General features: G+C 41.2%; 1 protein-coding gene across 7 annotated transcripts in view; it reads left to right on the forward strand.

Moving 5' to 3' along the window:
- Positions 1–15,425, forward strand: part of LOC144535340 (nesprin-2-like) — a 114,185-nt gene that overhangs the window by 32,417 nt on the left and 66,343 nt on the right. For all 7 annotated transcript variants that reach the window (XM_078277757.1, XM_078277758.1, XM_078277756.1 and 4 more), the window contains 4 exons: positions 3,676–3,921; positions 6,369–6,521; positions 7,130–7,306; positions 14,285–14,440. In XM_078277757.1, coding sequence (XP_078133883.1) covers positions 3,676–3,921; positions 6,369–6,521; positions 7,130–7,306; positions 14,285–14,440 — 732 coding nt within the window. The remainder of the gene's footprint in view (positions 1–3,675; positions 3,922–6,368; positions 6,522–7,129; positions 7,307–14,284; positions 14,441–15,425) is intronic.

Raw genomic sequence — 15,425 nt, forward strand, 5'->3', positions numbered from 1 at the left:
GTGGAAAGCTAACGCTAGCCGGCCACCTGTTCCATCAATCCTGCTTGCAAGTGTCCGCTCATTAGACAACAAACTGGACTACATCCAACTTCAACGAAACTCCCAACGCTAGTTCAGAGACTGCTGTGTTTTTGTTGTTGTGGAAACATTGCTGAACAACAGCTATCCAGCTACCAGGCCGGCTGCTCTGTCGCCGGGTAAGACTAGTGGAGGAGGGTTGTGTTAACACGGACCGGTGCTTGTATCCAACTAACTGCTAACTGCTGGTGGAGTTTGTGACTGTTAAATGCCGACCATTCTACATTCCACGCATATATGTGTTTATACTTGGTGTTTAATGTTGGGGACATTTTCGGCTCAGAAGCGTAAATACCTCCAAAAAAGGTAATGTTATCTTTGTAAAACTTAAAACGGGGACACTGCCCCAGGGGCGTCACAAGACCTAGAGCTGCACTGGGGCACAAGCCCCCCCTAGGGGGGTCCATTGGCATGCTCCCCTGTAAGAACATTTAGTCTATTTTAACGTTTAAATGCATCAATCTGGTGCACTTTGAAAAGAAATTCAGAGGTTAGACTTGATTATTCTTATCTATAGTAGGTAATATTTGTGCTGTAGCCTGAACTATTTTGCACTTCCGAATTTTAACCATGCACACGCAGGTTGAATAGTTTTTTTTTCATATTTTTGCATTAATGTCACTAGGAAGTATACCAGTGTATATATATATATATTCAAATTTGTAAGTGGGATATATATAAGTAAGTGGGATTGTCTGGAATCTGGCAATATAATAACCATTATGATGGGATACACTGGCTAAGCAATTTACAAAAATGTCTGTGCTGACATAAATAGTTTACATGAGAATACATTATAATTTCGGCCCAAAGCTGGAGACCATGTAGAAATTTTGTTGCAATTTCAAAACCGGATTACGCGTGCGAGTCAGTGCGACTATGTTTGGTCAATGTTTTCTTTCTTTCATTCCAATTTCGGGTCTGTCAGTCACAGTGAAAACCGGGGACATTTCCGGGGACAGCTCCAGCCGGGGACAGGTCACCGAAACCGGGGACGTCTAGTCACCCTAGTTTACAGCCCACCAAACGCTAATGCTAGTAGCTATGTGTTAGCTGAACTTTACGGAGCATATGTGTGCGCACTAAATGTAGCCTGTTTCGTATGTCGTTTTTATATAATGTTTTTATTTATTTTTAACTGTGTAACCACTTGAGCCACTGTGAAACGTTGTTTCGTGTATATGGTTGAAATGACAATAAAACATACTTGAGTTGAATGCTGCCTCACTGTCTGTCTGTAAATGGTAGGCGTGGCTTGGGAGTAGACGCTAAAGCAGCGAAGCAAGTGCATTCTGGGATTTGGTGTCTTTCATCCACATGAGCCAAAAACACATTTTCTGTCTTTTCTCGGCCTAGAAGCCACCAATTTCAAAAGAAAATTCACATTTCTACTACATAAGTGATCCAATTTAAAGATATATTCATCTTTCCAATGGTGAAATATCCCTTTAACATACTCAAAAACTCACCAAAATTGGCGGTCGTATCAAGCCTATTGAAAATGTATATATTTTAAGGGTTTCGGTAATAGGCCCACAAAAATTGAGCCCCTCCAGTACGTTTTAACGTAGACTAACGAAACGTGGTACGCATATGTAGCATGTCAAGACGTACAAAAAAGCTCATTGGAGCCATACCCTTATCGCAACAGGAAGTCCGCCATTTTTAATTGAAAGTTCGAAATTAGTGTGATTTTGGCCATTTCCACATGTTGGACTTTAACGAACTCCTCCTAGAGATTTCATCCAATCGACTTCAAATTTGGTCTGTGCCATCTTAAGACGTTAAAGACGAAAAGGGGCCTAGCTGTGGTGGGGCGGCCATTTTATGTGTTTGCCATCGAAACAGGAAGTGGGTGTACATTGACGAATTGGCTCGAAACTTTTCAGGATTCATAAGAGTCCAACCCTGACGACATCTACAGGCCAATTGGCTCAAAGTCATAGCACCCCCTAGTGGCAACAGGAAGTAGGCATAAGAGTCAAGGTGCTATACTTTAACTAACTCCTCCTAGAGATTTCATCCGATCGACTTCAAATTAGTTTTCTGCCATCTCAAGACCTTAACAATGAAAAGTTATTAAAAGCTTGAGATTTCGTCCAACGGTGTGGGCGTGGTGGCCATTTTGAGCATTTATCTATGATGAGCTGTTGTAACTTGAGTGTACGTTGTCATATCTGCCCAAAATTTCTCACGATTGACAAGGGTCCAGGCCTGAGGACATCTACAGGCCAATATTGACTTTTGGTTATAGTGATGAGTTTCATCATCCGACGACATGAAATTCATAATGTGTGGTCTACATGTGATACTGAGCCGCCCCCTATACTTTAACCACGCCCATGTACTCAGCCACGCCCCTTTATGGCTGTTTAAGGTTAAGTCTTGTGTGAGATATCATTGAACTCAACAGAGAGTTCCTTTTTGATTGGTGATGTTTGACCCGCCCTCTATGCTTTAGCCACGCCACTTTTATAACTAATGACCCGTTTGATGTACACTATTGTGTGAGGTATCATTGAACTCAGCAGAGAGTTCCATTTTCATTGGTCATGGTTTGGCACACCCCCAATGCTTTAGCCACGCCCCCTTTCACAGCTAAAGAACTGTATGACGTAGAGTTTTGTGTGAGATGTCATTGAACTCAGCAGAGAGTTCCCTTTTCATTGGTGATGATTTGCAGTGTCTGAGTGCCACGCAAATGCATGGCCGCAAGGAGTGGCGTCCGCCAGTAACCCCGACGTGCAAGGAGATGCGAGGGCCTGTCCAACGCTGCTTGCAGCTTTAATTTTTGTTGCTTTCTCCGACACTTTTGTCATTTTTTTCCAACTTCTGTCGCATTTTTGTTGACCTAAAAGCCCTACAAAAGTCAGCAAAAAAGTTCCTTAGCAAATCAAGCTAAGTAGGCTACCATACAGCCGACTTACAGCAACCTGTTTCACAGCCTGAATATGAAAACTCTCTGCTTCTGTGGGAATTTCGGCAAATCTGCCAACTTCTACTTTGAGTGTTGCTTAATTACAGTTTGAAAAACAGTTTTCTGTCTTTTTGGGTTTGGCGCACAAATAGATTAAATTTATTGTGAACCTGAAGTTGATAAAAACCTGAGAAGGGCCGGGTTCAGCCAGCAGGCCTTGAATTTGACACGTGTGATTTAAACCTTTTCAAATATAAGGTTTAATTAAATAATTACTAACTTTTCCCTTTATAAGTGGCCAAATTTGTTCTTCCGGAAGTTTTTTTCTTTGCATTCTGCAATAAATGAAATCAGCTTCAAGCAAGTCATCTTTCATATCACTATGATAAAGACTTTCTGAAGTCTGTCCACATAGAATCAAATAGATTAGATTAGAATTAGAGTATCACGTTTTGAGGTCAGTTCAGTGAGTCAGAACCTTCTACGCTCTGCAAATGTAAATGCTCCTGGGCCACCCTCCTATAATTGCACTTGGCAAAATGTTTAAATTATTTTGTTGTTTGTATAAGCTGAATCATGAGTTGAGAATGTCAGATATTTTGGCAACGACCCTGTCAACCCCCACAGAGCACATTATGCTAATGTGGAGAAGAGAATATAACAAAACCTTTCTATTTTAGGCTTTGACCAAAGAGTTTGAGGCCAAATGTGGACTGAAGGTGGCTGTGATCAGTGCTGGAACCCAGCTGGTCCAGCTGAGTGAAGAGGAAGAAGACTCTGAAAGAAATCCAGAGGACATAAAGACTTCACTATCTCAGACTTCAGAGCCAGATCTGGGCTCCATCCCGTCCCAGCTCAGACAGATAGAGCGGGACTGGTCCAGTCTGCTGGCCCATGTTCCTGTCGTCCAACAAGCCCTGCATAAGGTCAGGAGATTCCCCATGTAGTTTGTCACTTCCAGAAGCTTTATATAAATATATAGGATAAGATGTTTCAGAGGTGTGACTTATTTAAATTTGTAATTCTCAATTAGAATAGATAGTGTTTGTGGTTTCTTGGCCTCTTCTAGTTTTTCGGACTATTTATTGACTTTTTTATTGCATTATTTTGACCAAAATAACAAAAGGAATGGAGATTTTGTTTCTAAATGTTAAAATGTGAACCATAATTTGCTTCTTTGTGCACACATGTGGCATGTGCCTCAGAATGTAGAGAGGGTTGGCCCTTAATCACAATATTGGCGGTTCAGTCCTCCGGCCGCATCTCAAAGTGTCCTTGAGCAAGACACTGAACCCCATGTTGCTCCCCGAACGCTGTATGTAAAGCTGCCCACTGCTCCTAATGCTAAGGATGGGTTAAATGCAGAGATTGAATTTCACTACATTGTACTGCAGTTCTATGTGACGAATAAGAAATAAAGTAAAGTGTTTCACATGTACAGTAAAGAGCAGAGAGTTTGATATTTTAAAAACCACACCATAGTCTTCCTGTCACCAATTAGTTTTAAACATCCCCACCGTGCAGCACAATGCCATCCAAATGACTCTTCTCTCCCGTATTAGTGTGAAACCATTCTCCCCTCCATCTATCAAGATCTGTCAAGATCTTCTCTTTCTTCTTTTCTCTACTCTTCTCCGTTCTGCCTCTCTATCTCTGCCCATCTTCCCAGCATCCTCTTCTCTCAGCTGTCGTGCTATCAGTCCCTCTCTCCCACTTCTTCATCCCCTCTAATCTCCTCTTCCTGTAGTTATTTATTTTCTATTCCTCTCTTTTCTCTTCCTCACCTCCGTTTTTGTCGACTCTTCTGATTCCTAGTCTTTTTCTCTCCCCTCCCTCAACTTTTTTGCCTTCTAACTCACCTCCTTTTCAAGTTTAAGTTCAAATTGAAAGCTTATTTCAGATATACGCATCTTATACTGTAGGTCTGTCACAAATTAACAAATAAAGACTACACAAACATCACATACAGTCATGTGAACAAATTAGGACACCCATGCTAAAGTTGACTAAAAAGAGGAATAAAAAAATCATCTTTAGGAAATTGATCTTAATGCCTTAATTAAAAAAATGAGGAAGAATCCAATCTTTAAGGACACCAATTTTCTTTGTGAATGAATAATGTATCGTAAATAAATAAATGTTCTTCCTTAAAATACAGGGGGCATAAGTAAGTACACCCTTATGTTAAATTCCCAGAGAGGCAGGCAGATTTTTATTTTTTAAGGCCAGTTATTTCATGGATCCAGGATACTATGCATCCTGATAAAGTTCCCTTGGCCTTTGCAATTAAAATAGCCCCACATCATCACATCCCCTTCACCATACCTATAGATTGGCATGGTTTTATTTCAGTTAGCCTAATAGCTGGTTTGATTTGCATTGAGAGATGATTTTATGGAAAGTACCCCAATTTTTTCACATGACTGTATTCTGTGTATACATGTTAGAAGCAATATCATTAGCTTTTATCAATATGTAAAAGGAGTTAAACACTAGCCCAGATGAGATGTAACAACAATCTGATATAAACGTCAGAGCAAGGCCATTTACAGCCTAATAAAACGATAACATTGAATCAATCCTGAAGCTTACACCCGCCAATGGAGACACGGTCAGACCAGTATGGAATAAAAATAAGGGACATAAGAATTTCAATTTCAACAGGCACTGATTACTTAAAAATTGAAATATTTTACTTTGAAAACCATGTATCTGAATTATTTGTTCTGAATCAACCTCTTTGAAATTAAAAATAAGTATCTTGATTTGCAATTTCAAAAGCTGAATTTTTTTTTCTTCTTTTTTCAATGGTCACAAATTCAACTGAAAACTGGATGACTACCGGAGCCCCGTTGTTCTCCCTGGCAGTCATCTTTGATTTTAAATTTGCAAGCTGCTTTCTTAGATCACATGACTGACAGACCGTGCTCTGATAGGCCAGAGATTGGTTCGATTGCATTCAGGCTCGATTGCCTATCCTGGGTAGCCCGGCTGTTGCTATGTTAATTATTTTAAATTGAATATTTGGATCTGAATTTGTCCTGTTAAAAAAATAAAGTTAAATTCAGCTTTTGAAATTGCAAATTAAGAAATTTCATATTTTAATTTCGAAGAGGTGAATCCAGAACAAATGCATTCAGATACATGGTTATAAGTTTTCAGTGGCAGTTAAAATTCAAATACTTATGTCTCACTTGCTTTCATAGAATGGGACTATATTTTCAAGCAGGGGCAGCAGCACTTGCTGAATCTTTTTTGGCTTTTATGAAGAGTAGAAAAAGTTATTATTTTAAAATTCTTGAGGGTCAGAGAGTAAGTATTTTATTAATTCTATAGAAAATTGAAGTCATTCCTTCCTTCTCCTCCTCCTCAGCAATGGATGGAGACGTTGAGCCAGCAGGGGGCGCTGCTGGAGCTGCAGGCCTTGCTGGGAGCGGCCGAGTCCAGGCTGGAGGAGCATCGCAGCAGAATCAACCAAAACTCCTCCACCAACGCTGATCTGAGTCAGCTCCTGACATACTGCAAGGTACAGAAGGGCTGAATGATGGACTGCAGCAAACATCCTGCCGAAATGTCCGGATTACTTTAAGTGTAGTCTCATATTGCCAGACCTTCCTCCACAGCGCTGTGGGGAAGGGTCTGGCTTGTCCACACAGCATTCTGGGATGGGAGAAAAACGTGCTCTGGTTTATTGGCATTTCTTGAACCCAATCACAATCGTCTTGAGAGGTGCTAGCGCCGGATGGAGCAACGGTGCCTCTGCAAAATAGTCTCGGAAAATTACTTGTTTTGGTGGAACATATGCACGTTCAAAAGTTGTTTTAGTCGTGCAATAGAAAACTCAGATTGGACAGATGGTCCAGAACCTTGCAGGGTGAATCCAGACAGCTAGCTAGACCCCTGCAGGGTTTTGGACCAGATCTGAGGATCATTTAACCATAGTCCTCATGATCAGATCCACCAGAGTTTAGAATGCCAACACAAAGAAAGTGAAAGGTGAGGGACATCCGGCTGAAAATGAGGGACATCTGGTGGATTATTATTATTATTATTATTATTATTATTATTAACCTTTTGACGGATTCTCTCTCTCTCTCTCTCTCTCTCTCTCTCCCTCCATGACATTTTTCTCAGGAGATTCAGACAGAGATGTTGGCCCATCAGGCCACACTGGACTATGTGAGCCAGCTGTTACAGACATGCAGTACTGAGGAGGGCCAGAGGAGGCCCTATGAACACATGCAGTGTGCAGAGGAGCAGGGCCGTCTCCAGCATCAGTGGCTCAGTCTGCAGCAAACCCTCAACTCTCAGGTCAGAAAACAAACGGCAAACTAAAAATTGCATCCCCGTTTCCTCCACTTTCTTCCCTGTCTTGCGTCTTAGTCCGTCCCATCGTGGAAGCATGGGAGAGACATAGGAAATTATGCAAGGAGAGAGGTAATGTGTTTTTAGAGGGATGAGATGTCCTTCCCTCTGAAGCATCGTGAATTCGTCAGCTGTATGGGCGGAGTAAGCAATGGCTTTCAGCTGTACGGTTTCCAGGAAGGCTGCTCTCTGTATCCTCGCTCATAGCTCCTCAGAGATCCATCCTAGCTCCTTGGGGCAGGAATAAGAGCTTTGAGACGGCCTTCACAAAGGAGGAACAGAATGACTGGTTCAGGCGGGGGAGTGAGGAGATATCGCATAAAAGGACATGAGATTCAGCCAAGGTCTACTTATTAGGTAGAAGTAGGACAAAGAAATGTTAATGTTCCTTATTGTTGTAAACAAGGGCATAGGTTGTGTTTCAACATTGGGGGGGGACACATTATAACCGGGGGGTCTTGGGGTCCTCCCTGATAAAATTTGGAAACATTTCATTTGCTGCATTCTGGTGAATTTTTATGCAACAATTGAAGGTGCAAATGTCTTTATTTATGTAAATAAAATTATTATTATCCTGTAATGTTCAAAACCTTCTCCATATTCAAAACATCACACCTGTTTTGTGGATAGTTTTTTTTTTATTATGTTTATATTTTGAACATACAGAACAAACAAATACAATCGAACAAGAACCAAAATCCTCACCCACCCTCTACGGTCTCAAGGAAAACAAAACAAACCAATATACAAGAAAACAAAAATCACACCTTGCCTAGTCGCTCTCCTCTAATTCTTGTGGTGTTGAGGTCACCAGGGCCGATACCTGTGCTGCTGTGTTTCTTCATAGGTCTATAGTCAATGGCTTGGCTTTGTTAATCCTTGCTGTAGAGAGCTCAAGCATAACTATGTCTAGGAAGTACGCCAACCACTGTTTTATACAAAGTGAGTGGGGGGGGAGCCAGCGTTGAGCTATCATTTTTTTGGTTGCGGTTGAGCTGGCTAGCCAAATTTTCTTCTGTCTCCCAAGCAGGTGTAATTTAGAGTCGTCATTAAGTAACAAAACAATCGGGTCAGTAGGAATTCGACATCCTGTCACATCAGATATTACTGATGTTGTTTTATTCCAAAAGTCAGGCACCTGTTCACACTCCCAGACCATGTGCAGGAAGGTTCCAGTTTGTTTAGGTTGACAGAACGTGCAATAGGGAGTAGGAATGACTTTAGAGACCTATCTCTTCTGAGGAGTCCAATATGTTCTATGGGATATGTTGAAATGGATCTGCTGGTAATTTGGTTCTTGGAACAGTGGGAATGTCCCATACTGTCTCCAAATTAATTACGTTCCCCTCAGGACTCAGCTCTCGTTCACATTTATTTACTATTGGGAGTTTTCTTACGGATACTTGCATCAGTTTAGCATAAATCTTGGACACTAATCCTCTCACAGAAGAATCAACAAGCCATTTAATGATTGCGTGTGCCTCAAGACCTCCATGGCACTCCATAACATTTTAGGGGTGATCTTAAGCGAAGATAAAGGATGAAGGATGTCCTAGGGACCTCAAATCTAGCTCTCAGGTCTTCAAAACTTAACATACCTTCCTCATTGAATAGCTGGTCTAAAGTATAAATACTCCACTCCACTGGTTACAAGTAAAGGACATTAGGTGTGCATTGTGCCATATTGGGGTATTCAAATGCGACTTATTGGTGTATCGTAGGTGCTCCTCCACCCGTTTAAAGTTGGTCAGTGTGTTGGTGATAATAGGGCCATAGGCTAGCATGCACTTTTTTGGGCACACACTTGCAAAGGCAAGGTATTGCAGTCTTAGACTTCCAGTGAGGTTTTGCTCTATTTCTCTCCATGGGACTGTAGATGAGGGGTCCACCCACACTCTAAGGGCCCGTAGCTGGAAGGCTCTGTGGTACACTTTAAGGTTAGAGAGGGCCTCCCATGTTTGTGGTACGCTGCAGGGTAGAGTATTTTAGCCTAGGTTGTTTATTATTCCAAATTACAAATTACGGTGTCAAGTTTCTTCCAGAAATTTATTGGTGGGGGTAAGGGGATCATTGTACTTAAGAAATTCACACGAGGAACTATGTTCATTTTAACAACAGCAATCCTGGACCGTAGTGATGCCGGCAGTGCAGATCAATTGGCCAGATCCCTTTGAACACTACTTAGTATAATTTCATAGTTGTCCTGGACAACTCTCTGTAGCGATGCATGAATGGTGATGCCCAAATATGTAATTTTGCTTTGGGTTGGTATTGTAACACTAATAGCTGATGTCACTTGTCTGTTGTTCAACAGAAGAAGATTAGATTTATTCCAATTGATTTTATAGCCGGAGATTGAGCCAAATTCATTAAAGATCTTAAGAAGTTTTGGAACAGAGTCCTCAAGGTCAGAGATGTACAGCAAAATATCATCTGCAAATAACGATATTGAGTTGTTATTGGATTTAATCTGGACATTACATATTTTATTTTGACTTATGGCTTGGGCCAACAGAGAGATCGCAAATAGCATGGGAGATAGCTGGCATCCTTGTCGCGAGCCCCGTGTGATGGGGAATGGCTGTGAATGCAGGCCATTGGTTGAGACTATGGCTGTGGGATTCGCATATAAAGTACGTACCATGTCAATGAATTTGGCTCCCAAACCAAGCCTCTCCATTACTTGCCACAAGTAGTTCCACTCTAGGCAGTCAAAAGCCTTTTCCGCGTCCACTGATAAAACTGCTGCCGTTGTTGGAAGGTTTTTGGCTTCTTCTATTACATGGAATAATCTGCATATATTGTCTGCAGCGTGACGCTTTGGTATAAAACCTGATTGGTCGGGGTGGACTAGCTTCTCAATAAAGCGTTCTAAGCGTAGTGCCAAGACTTTGGAATAGAGCTTAATATCAGTCCCAATGAGGCTGATGGCACTCTGTAGGATCTTTGCCCTTTTTGTGTATGACCTAAATTAGTGCAGTGTTGGTTTGTTGATGAAAGGTGCCCATCTCTATGGCTGAGGTTAAAGTTTGTAAAATGATAGGTCCTAGTATGTCAAAGTGCTGTAGTAAAAGTTCTGATGGAATTCCATCCAACCCCGGTGTTTTCCCTTTCTTAGCTGCTTTTAACGCATATTTAAGTTCCTCTAACATTATAGGTTGACCCAGTTCTTCTGCCTCTTCTGGGTCGAGAAGAGGCAGGTTTAGCTCTTTCAGGAACTTTTGGCACTGTGTTGGATCCGAATTATAGGAGGATTCATACAACTTTGAATAAAAGGATTGGAAAGTGGCGGTGATATCTTTAGGATTCGTTGAGATACCTCGGTCTGTGTGGATGCTGTTGACAGCAGCTCTGGACTAATTTTGTTTTAATTTCAGAGCCAGCAAGTTTGCAACTAGGGCTGTCAAAATAACGCATTAATTTCGATAAATTAATCTGAGAAAAAATAACTTGTTAAAAAAGCAGCTAACGTTAGCCTACCGCTAGCTAGTAGCTGGATTAAACATGGTTAAAATGCTGACAGCTAACGCTAAACGGTGTAAAGTTTGACTGTGTTTTACTGTAGAGGATTCAACACCGGTAGTAACAATCTGCAGTGCGTTCAATGAAACTGGTAAACTACAGCCTCGTGATGCATTTGAAGTTATTGTAAATGTCCTTTTCCCATCTGGTGGTTGTTTTTGTCGTTCAACAGCAATTTACTAGTGAAATAAATTATTGTTATTGTTATACATTATTATTAAATCAGTTCATTTTGACCATATGGCCTTAGCAATAAACAAGCCGTTCTTTAATGTCACGACTGTTGTTTAGTACCCTTTTTTTTTCTTTTCTTTTTTTACTTTCTTAAAAAGTATCAGTCCAGGCACCGTTAATTATGTATGCGATTAATTTCAATTAATTAATCACAGAGTATGTAATTAATTAGATAACATTTTTTAACCTTTTTTTTTTCAACCATTAAAATAGTAATTTTGCCTCACTGCAAAAGTGCATTGTGGTCAGACAGGGTTGCTGGTTCAATTGTTATCGTGTGGAACATTGCCTTAAGTTCACTGGAGCACAAAAAATAAGCAATGCGGGAGTGGGTGAGGAGACGTGTGGAAAAGAATGTGTAATCCTTTTTAGTAGGATTGTGCATCCTCCATATATCTGTAAGATGGTGGGATTCCACCACTGTTTTAAACATGTCCGATATGTGGTTTTGGGCTTTTGTGTGGTTGACCCCATGGTCTATCTTGATTTAGATCTAGGACCACATTCATGTCTCCCCCTATGATTAGTGAGTAGTCACTGAGAGAAAGCAATTCATTGGTTAGGCATGGGAAAAAGCTTTCATCATATGTAGCCGGTGCGTATACCGAAACAAAGGCTATTTTCCTACTCCTTATCGTAGTACATACATATGATATCCTGCCTGGTAGGTCTTTACTAATTTTGTCTATGGAGAGTGCACATTTCCGTGACAGCAACACAATGATGTCGTCACTGGATGAAGCAACAACTTTGAAATATTTATTTTGTAGACGATTTACATCTCTTTTACGTAAATGTGACTCTTGAATAAGCGCCACGTCTATGTTAAATAGTCCAGGAATTTAGCTCGTTTGATCGGTCCGTTTAGTCACCTGATTTTAACTGAAAGAATTGAAAGTTAAGCCATCTTCAAAATTTACACGTCTTGAGTACCCTACCGGAATTAACTGATACATTTGTAGCAAAGGGTGAGCTGTTAGATCTAAGCAAAGTGTGGTGAAAACATAAAAAATAAAATAAATCCCCTAGCCCTCCGAAACCGCAGACCCCCTTCCCTCTCTGTGGCCGCATCAAACGCAACTCGCACAAAAACTCCAGCTCAAAACCTCCTGTCTAAAGTCACAGGTTAACTGAAACAGGTCTATTGCTTTCCTATGTGAACATGAACAATGTTACAAAAAACCTTAAAACTAAGTCCCAACCATCTATTAAGTTCTGAAATAAACAAACCAGCCATGTAGTATTAAACATAGATTATAAGATGCAGTCTAATCAAACACTCCTTATAACTTCACTCCCAAGCTCATATATTGTTTCAACCAACTATTAAGCTCTGCAATAGGCTGTGTGGGAAACAAACCATGTAAGAGTAGTAAATATAGATTATAAAATAAGTGTTTATCATGTTCTTTCAGTCCAGTCAAATATGTCTCCACAGCCTGGCTCCCAAACTCACATACCATGTTCCAACCAGCTATTAGTTTCTGCAGTAGGCATGTAAAGTGAGCAGACCGTGTCCATCATGTTTTCAGCCTAATTAAACATTCCTTTAAAGCGAGGTTGTCAAACTTACATGCAGTGTCCTCGAGTTAAAGTTGCACAGTGTTCCAGATACGCTAATCCACAGTCGCCGGGTCCGCCCGCCCAGGTTCCCGCATCGGTCAAGAGGTCTCCACGCCGCCCTCTGGGTCCGATGACAGCGCCCGGTCTGGTCGCGAAGCAGCTCGCGCAGGTGTCACATTTCCCTCCTCCATATCCAGATCCCCACAGAACCTGTCCGCCTCCTCGGGTGCAGTGAATGTGAGCGTTCTCCCTCCGTGGGTCACTCTCAGAGTTGCTGGATAAATAAGAAAGTTTGGGATGCCTTTAGCGTGCAGCTTACGCTGCACTCCTATAAATTCCTGGCGCCGTTGGACGGTGAGAGCGCTGTAGTCAGGCTTAAAGCGCAGCGTTGCGTTGGAATCATGAATCGGGCCTTCCTGCTGTACTTGTCTCACCCCCTGGATAATTGCTTGACGGTCCTGGTATCGCAGACATTTGAGAATCAGCATGCGTGTTGTTGTACCCTTGCCGTAGATTCTGTGCACCCTGTCAATTTCAGTGGTAGCCCTGTTCCGTAAGGAGGGGATCCATTTTGGCAACTGATTTTGCAGAAATCCAATTGGGTCATCTTTTTCGCGGCCCTCTTTCAGTCCAATGATGTGCACATTGTTTCTTCTCGATCTGTCCTCCAGTTCGGCTAACTTCAACTTAAATTTCTTCTGGTCATCAATGCAGGCTTTCATCGTGTTTCTCATCTGTCTGTTGTCTTTGCGCCTCGTCTAGTCGCTGTATTAGGTCTCTTACTGTAGTTCCCTGCCTCTCAAGCTCTGTCCTGATGTGTTGTAGCAAGGTGTCAATTTCTGCTAACGCTTGCTTCACTGCGATGCTGACCGCTGATTGAAGCCCATTTTGTTTTTCCAGGGTCTTGGTCATAATCTCCTCCATGCGTAGGTCCGCGTTAGCATCAGAATCCTTGATAGCCCTGTTTTTTCGCTCCTGTAGGCATTCCACTAAGTCACCGCAGCAAGAGATGAAATGGTTGACGTTGAATAAAAAAGACTAGACCTGGTTTTTAATGAAAATGCGAAGTTGGGCGAGGAGCCTCAGTTTCGAGCAGCCATGCGATCGTCGGTCACGTGATCTCTCTCTTTCGAGATAGTTTTTTTAGGAATCATGTACATCTTAACAATAAATCTGTTAGAGAATGAGACGTTGTTAAAGATTTAAGCTCCAAAGTTTAAAGCTTCATAAATATATCTTCTGTACATGTTTTGAGCCACCTGAATGGTTATTTTTACTTCTTTTGGGGAGTGGGTTGTCTTTCATATTTTTTTGAGGAGGACAAACATAAATATATACGTTTTATATCTATGAGGACAAATCTACATCTTCTAAATATTGGGGGGGAAATATCCCCTGCATCCCCCCTAAAATCTACACCTATGTTTGTACATATTCACCGTTATTATTTTTGTATTTATTTACATACTGTATCTATATATATTTTTTAAATGTTTGGAATAAAGTATATTTAATTAATTTCTGGCCAAAATATCAAGATCTTTTCTAACATGCTCAAGTTCTTCCTCGATCCTCAGAATGTCTGTCGTTGTTTGTGGTGTTCAGATGCAGGAGGTGGAGCAGGAGCTGAGGAGCAGAGCGCAGTGGGTGGCCTGGCTGCAGCAGATCCACAGCTGGATCACACATCACAACCTCTGGATGGACTCAGCTCAGACACCCAACAGCCAAACGGAGCTGCGAAGCAGCATCAACACCTGTCAGGTCAGAGGTCACATCTGTACTAGTCTCGCATTGCCAGACCTTTCTCCACAGCGCTATTGAGGTCTGGCTAGTCCACACAGCATTCTGGGATGGGAAAAAAACGTGCTCTTGTTTATTGGCATTTCTTAAAACCAATCACAATCGTCAAAAAGCTTTGGATGGAGCAACGGTGCCTCTGCAAAATAGCCTCAGGAAGGAACTTGTTTTGGTGGAACATGTGTACGTTCAAAGGTTGTTTTAGTCGTGCAACAGAAAACTCAGATTGGACAGATAGTCTAGCTAGCTGTCTGGATTTACCCTGCAGAGATCTGAGGAGCAGTTAACCATAATCCTCATAAATCCACTGGAGGTTAGAATGCCAACACAAACACTTTGTCGTAGTCTGTACTCTGACATCTGTACGAACAATCAGAACACCTCAACCAAATGTGCTATTTCAGTTTAATATTTCAGTGGTAGAGTCATATTACTTGAAGGCTTTTGCAAAGAAATACTGAAAATATATAATATTTTCTTTAAAAAAAAGGTCATATAAACAGTTTGCCAGATTGGATGTCTATACTAGAAAATGGGAAAGGTACCTGAACTTTCTGGAGGGCTCCTAAGAAGCTTTGTGCTGGGGAGAGACGTGCAATGGTGGAAGAAGTGTTCAGATTCTTTACTTAAGTAAAATTACTAATACCACACTGTAAAAATATTCTGTCCATTGAAAATGTTACTTACTAAAGTATGTAAGTCATCAGGAAAATGTACCCTCACATTTTAGAAACTGGAAACGATCAAAACTGTTCAGTCAATCAACATCAAAGTGTTTAACTGGCTAATCATTTCAGCTGGACTTGTAGGCCGTTATATTGTTGGATGTTTAATTTATAATCAACCATCATATTTTTATAAACTACGTTTTGTGCGTGTGTGTGTGTGTGTGGGGGTATGTTCATGTTGCGAATTGTATGTTTTGTATGTTAAATAATGTTAATCACAA

The sequence above is a fragment of the Sander vitreus genome, chromosome 20, assembly GCF_031162955.1.
Source record: "Sander vitreus isolate 19-12246 chromosome 20, sanVit1, whole genome shotgun sequence".
Taxonomy (NCBI): Eukaryota; Metazoa; Chordata; class Actinopteri; order Perciformes; family Percidae; genus Sander; species Sander vitreus.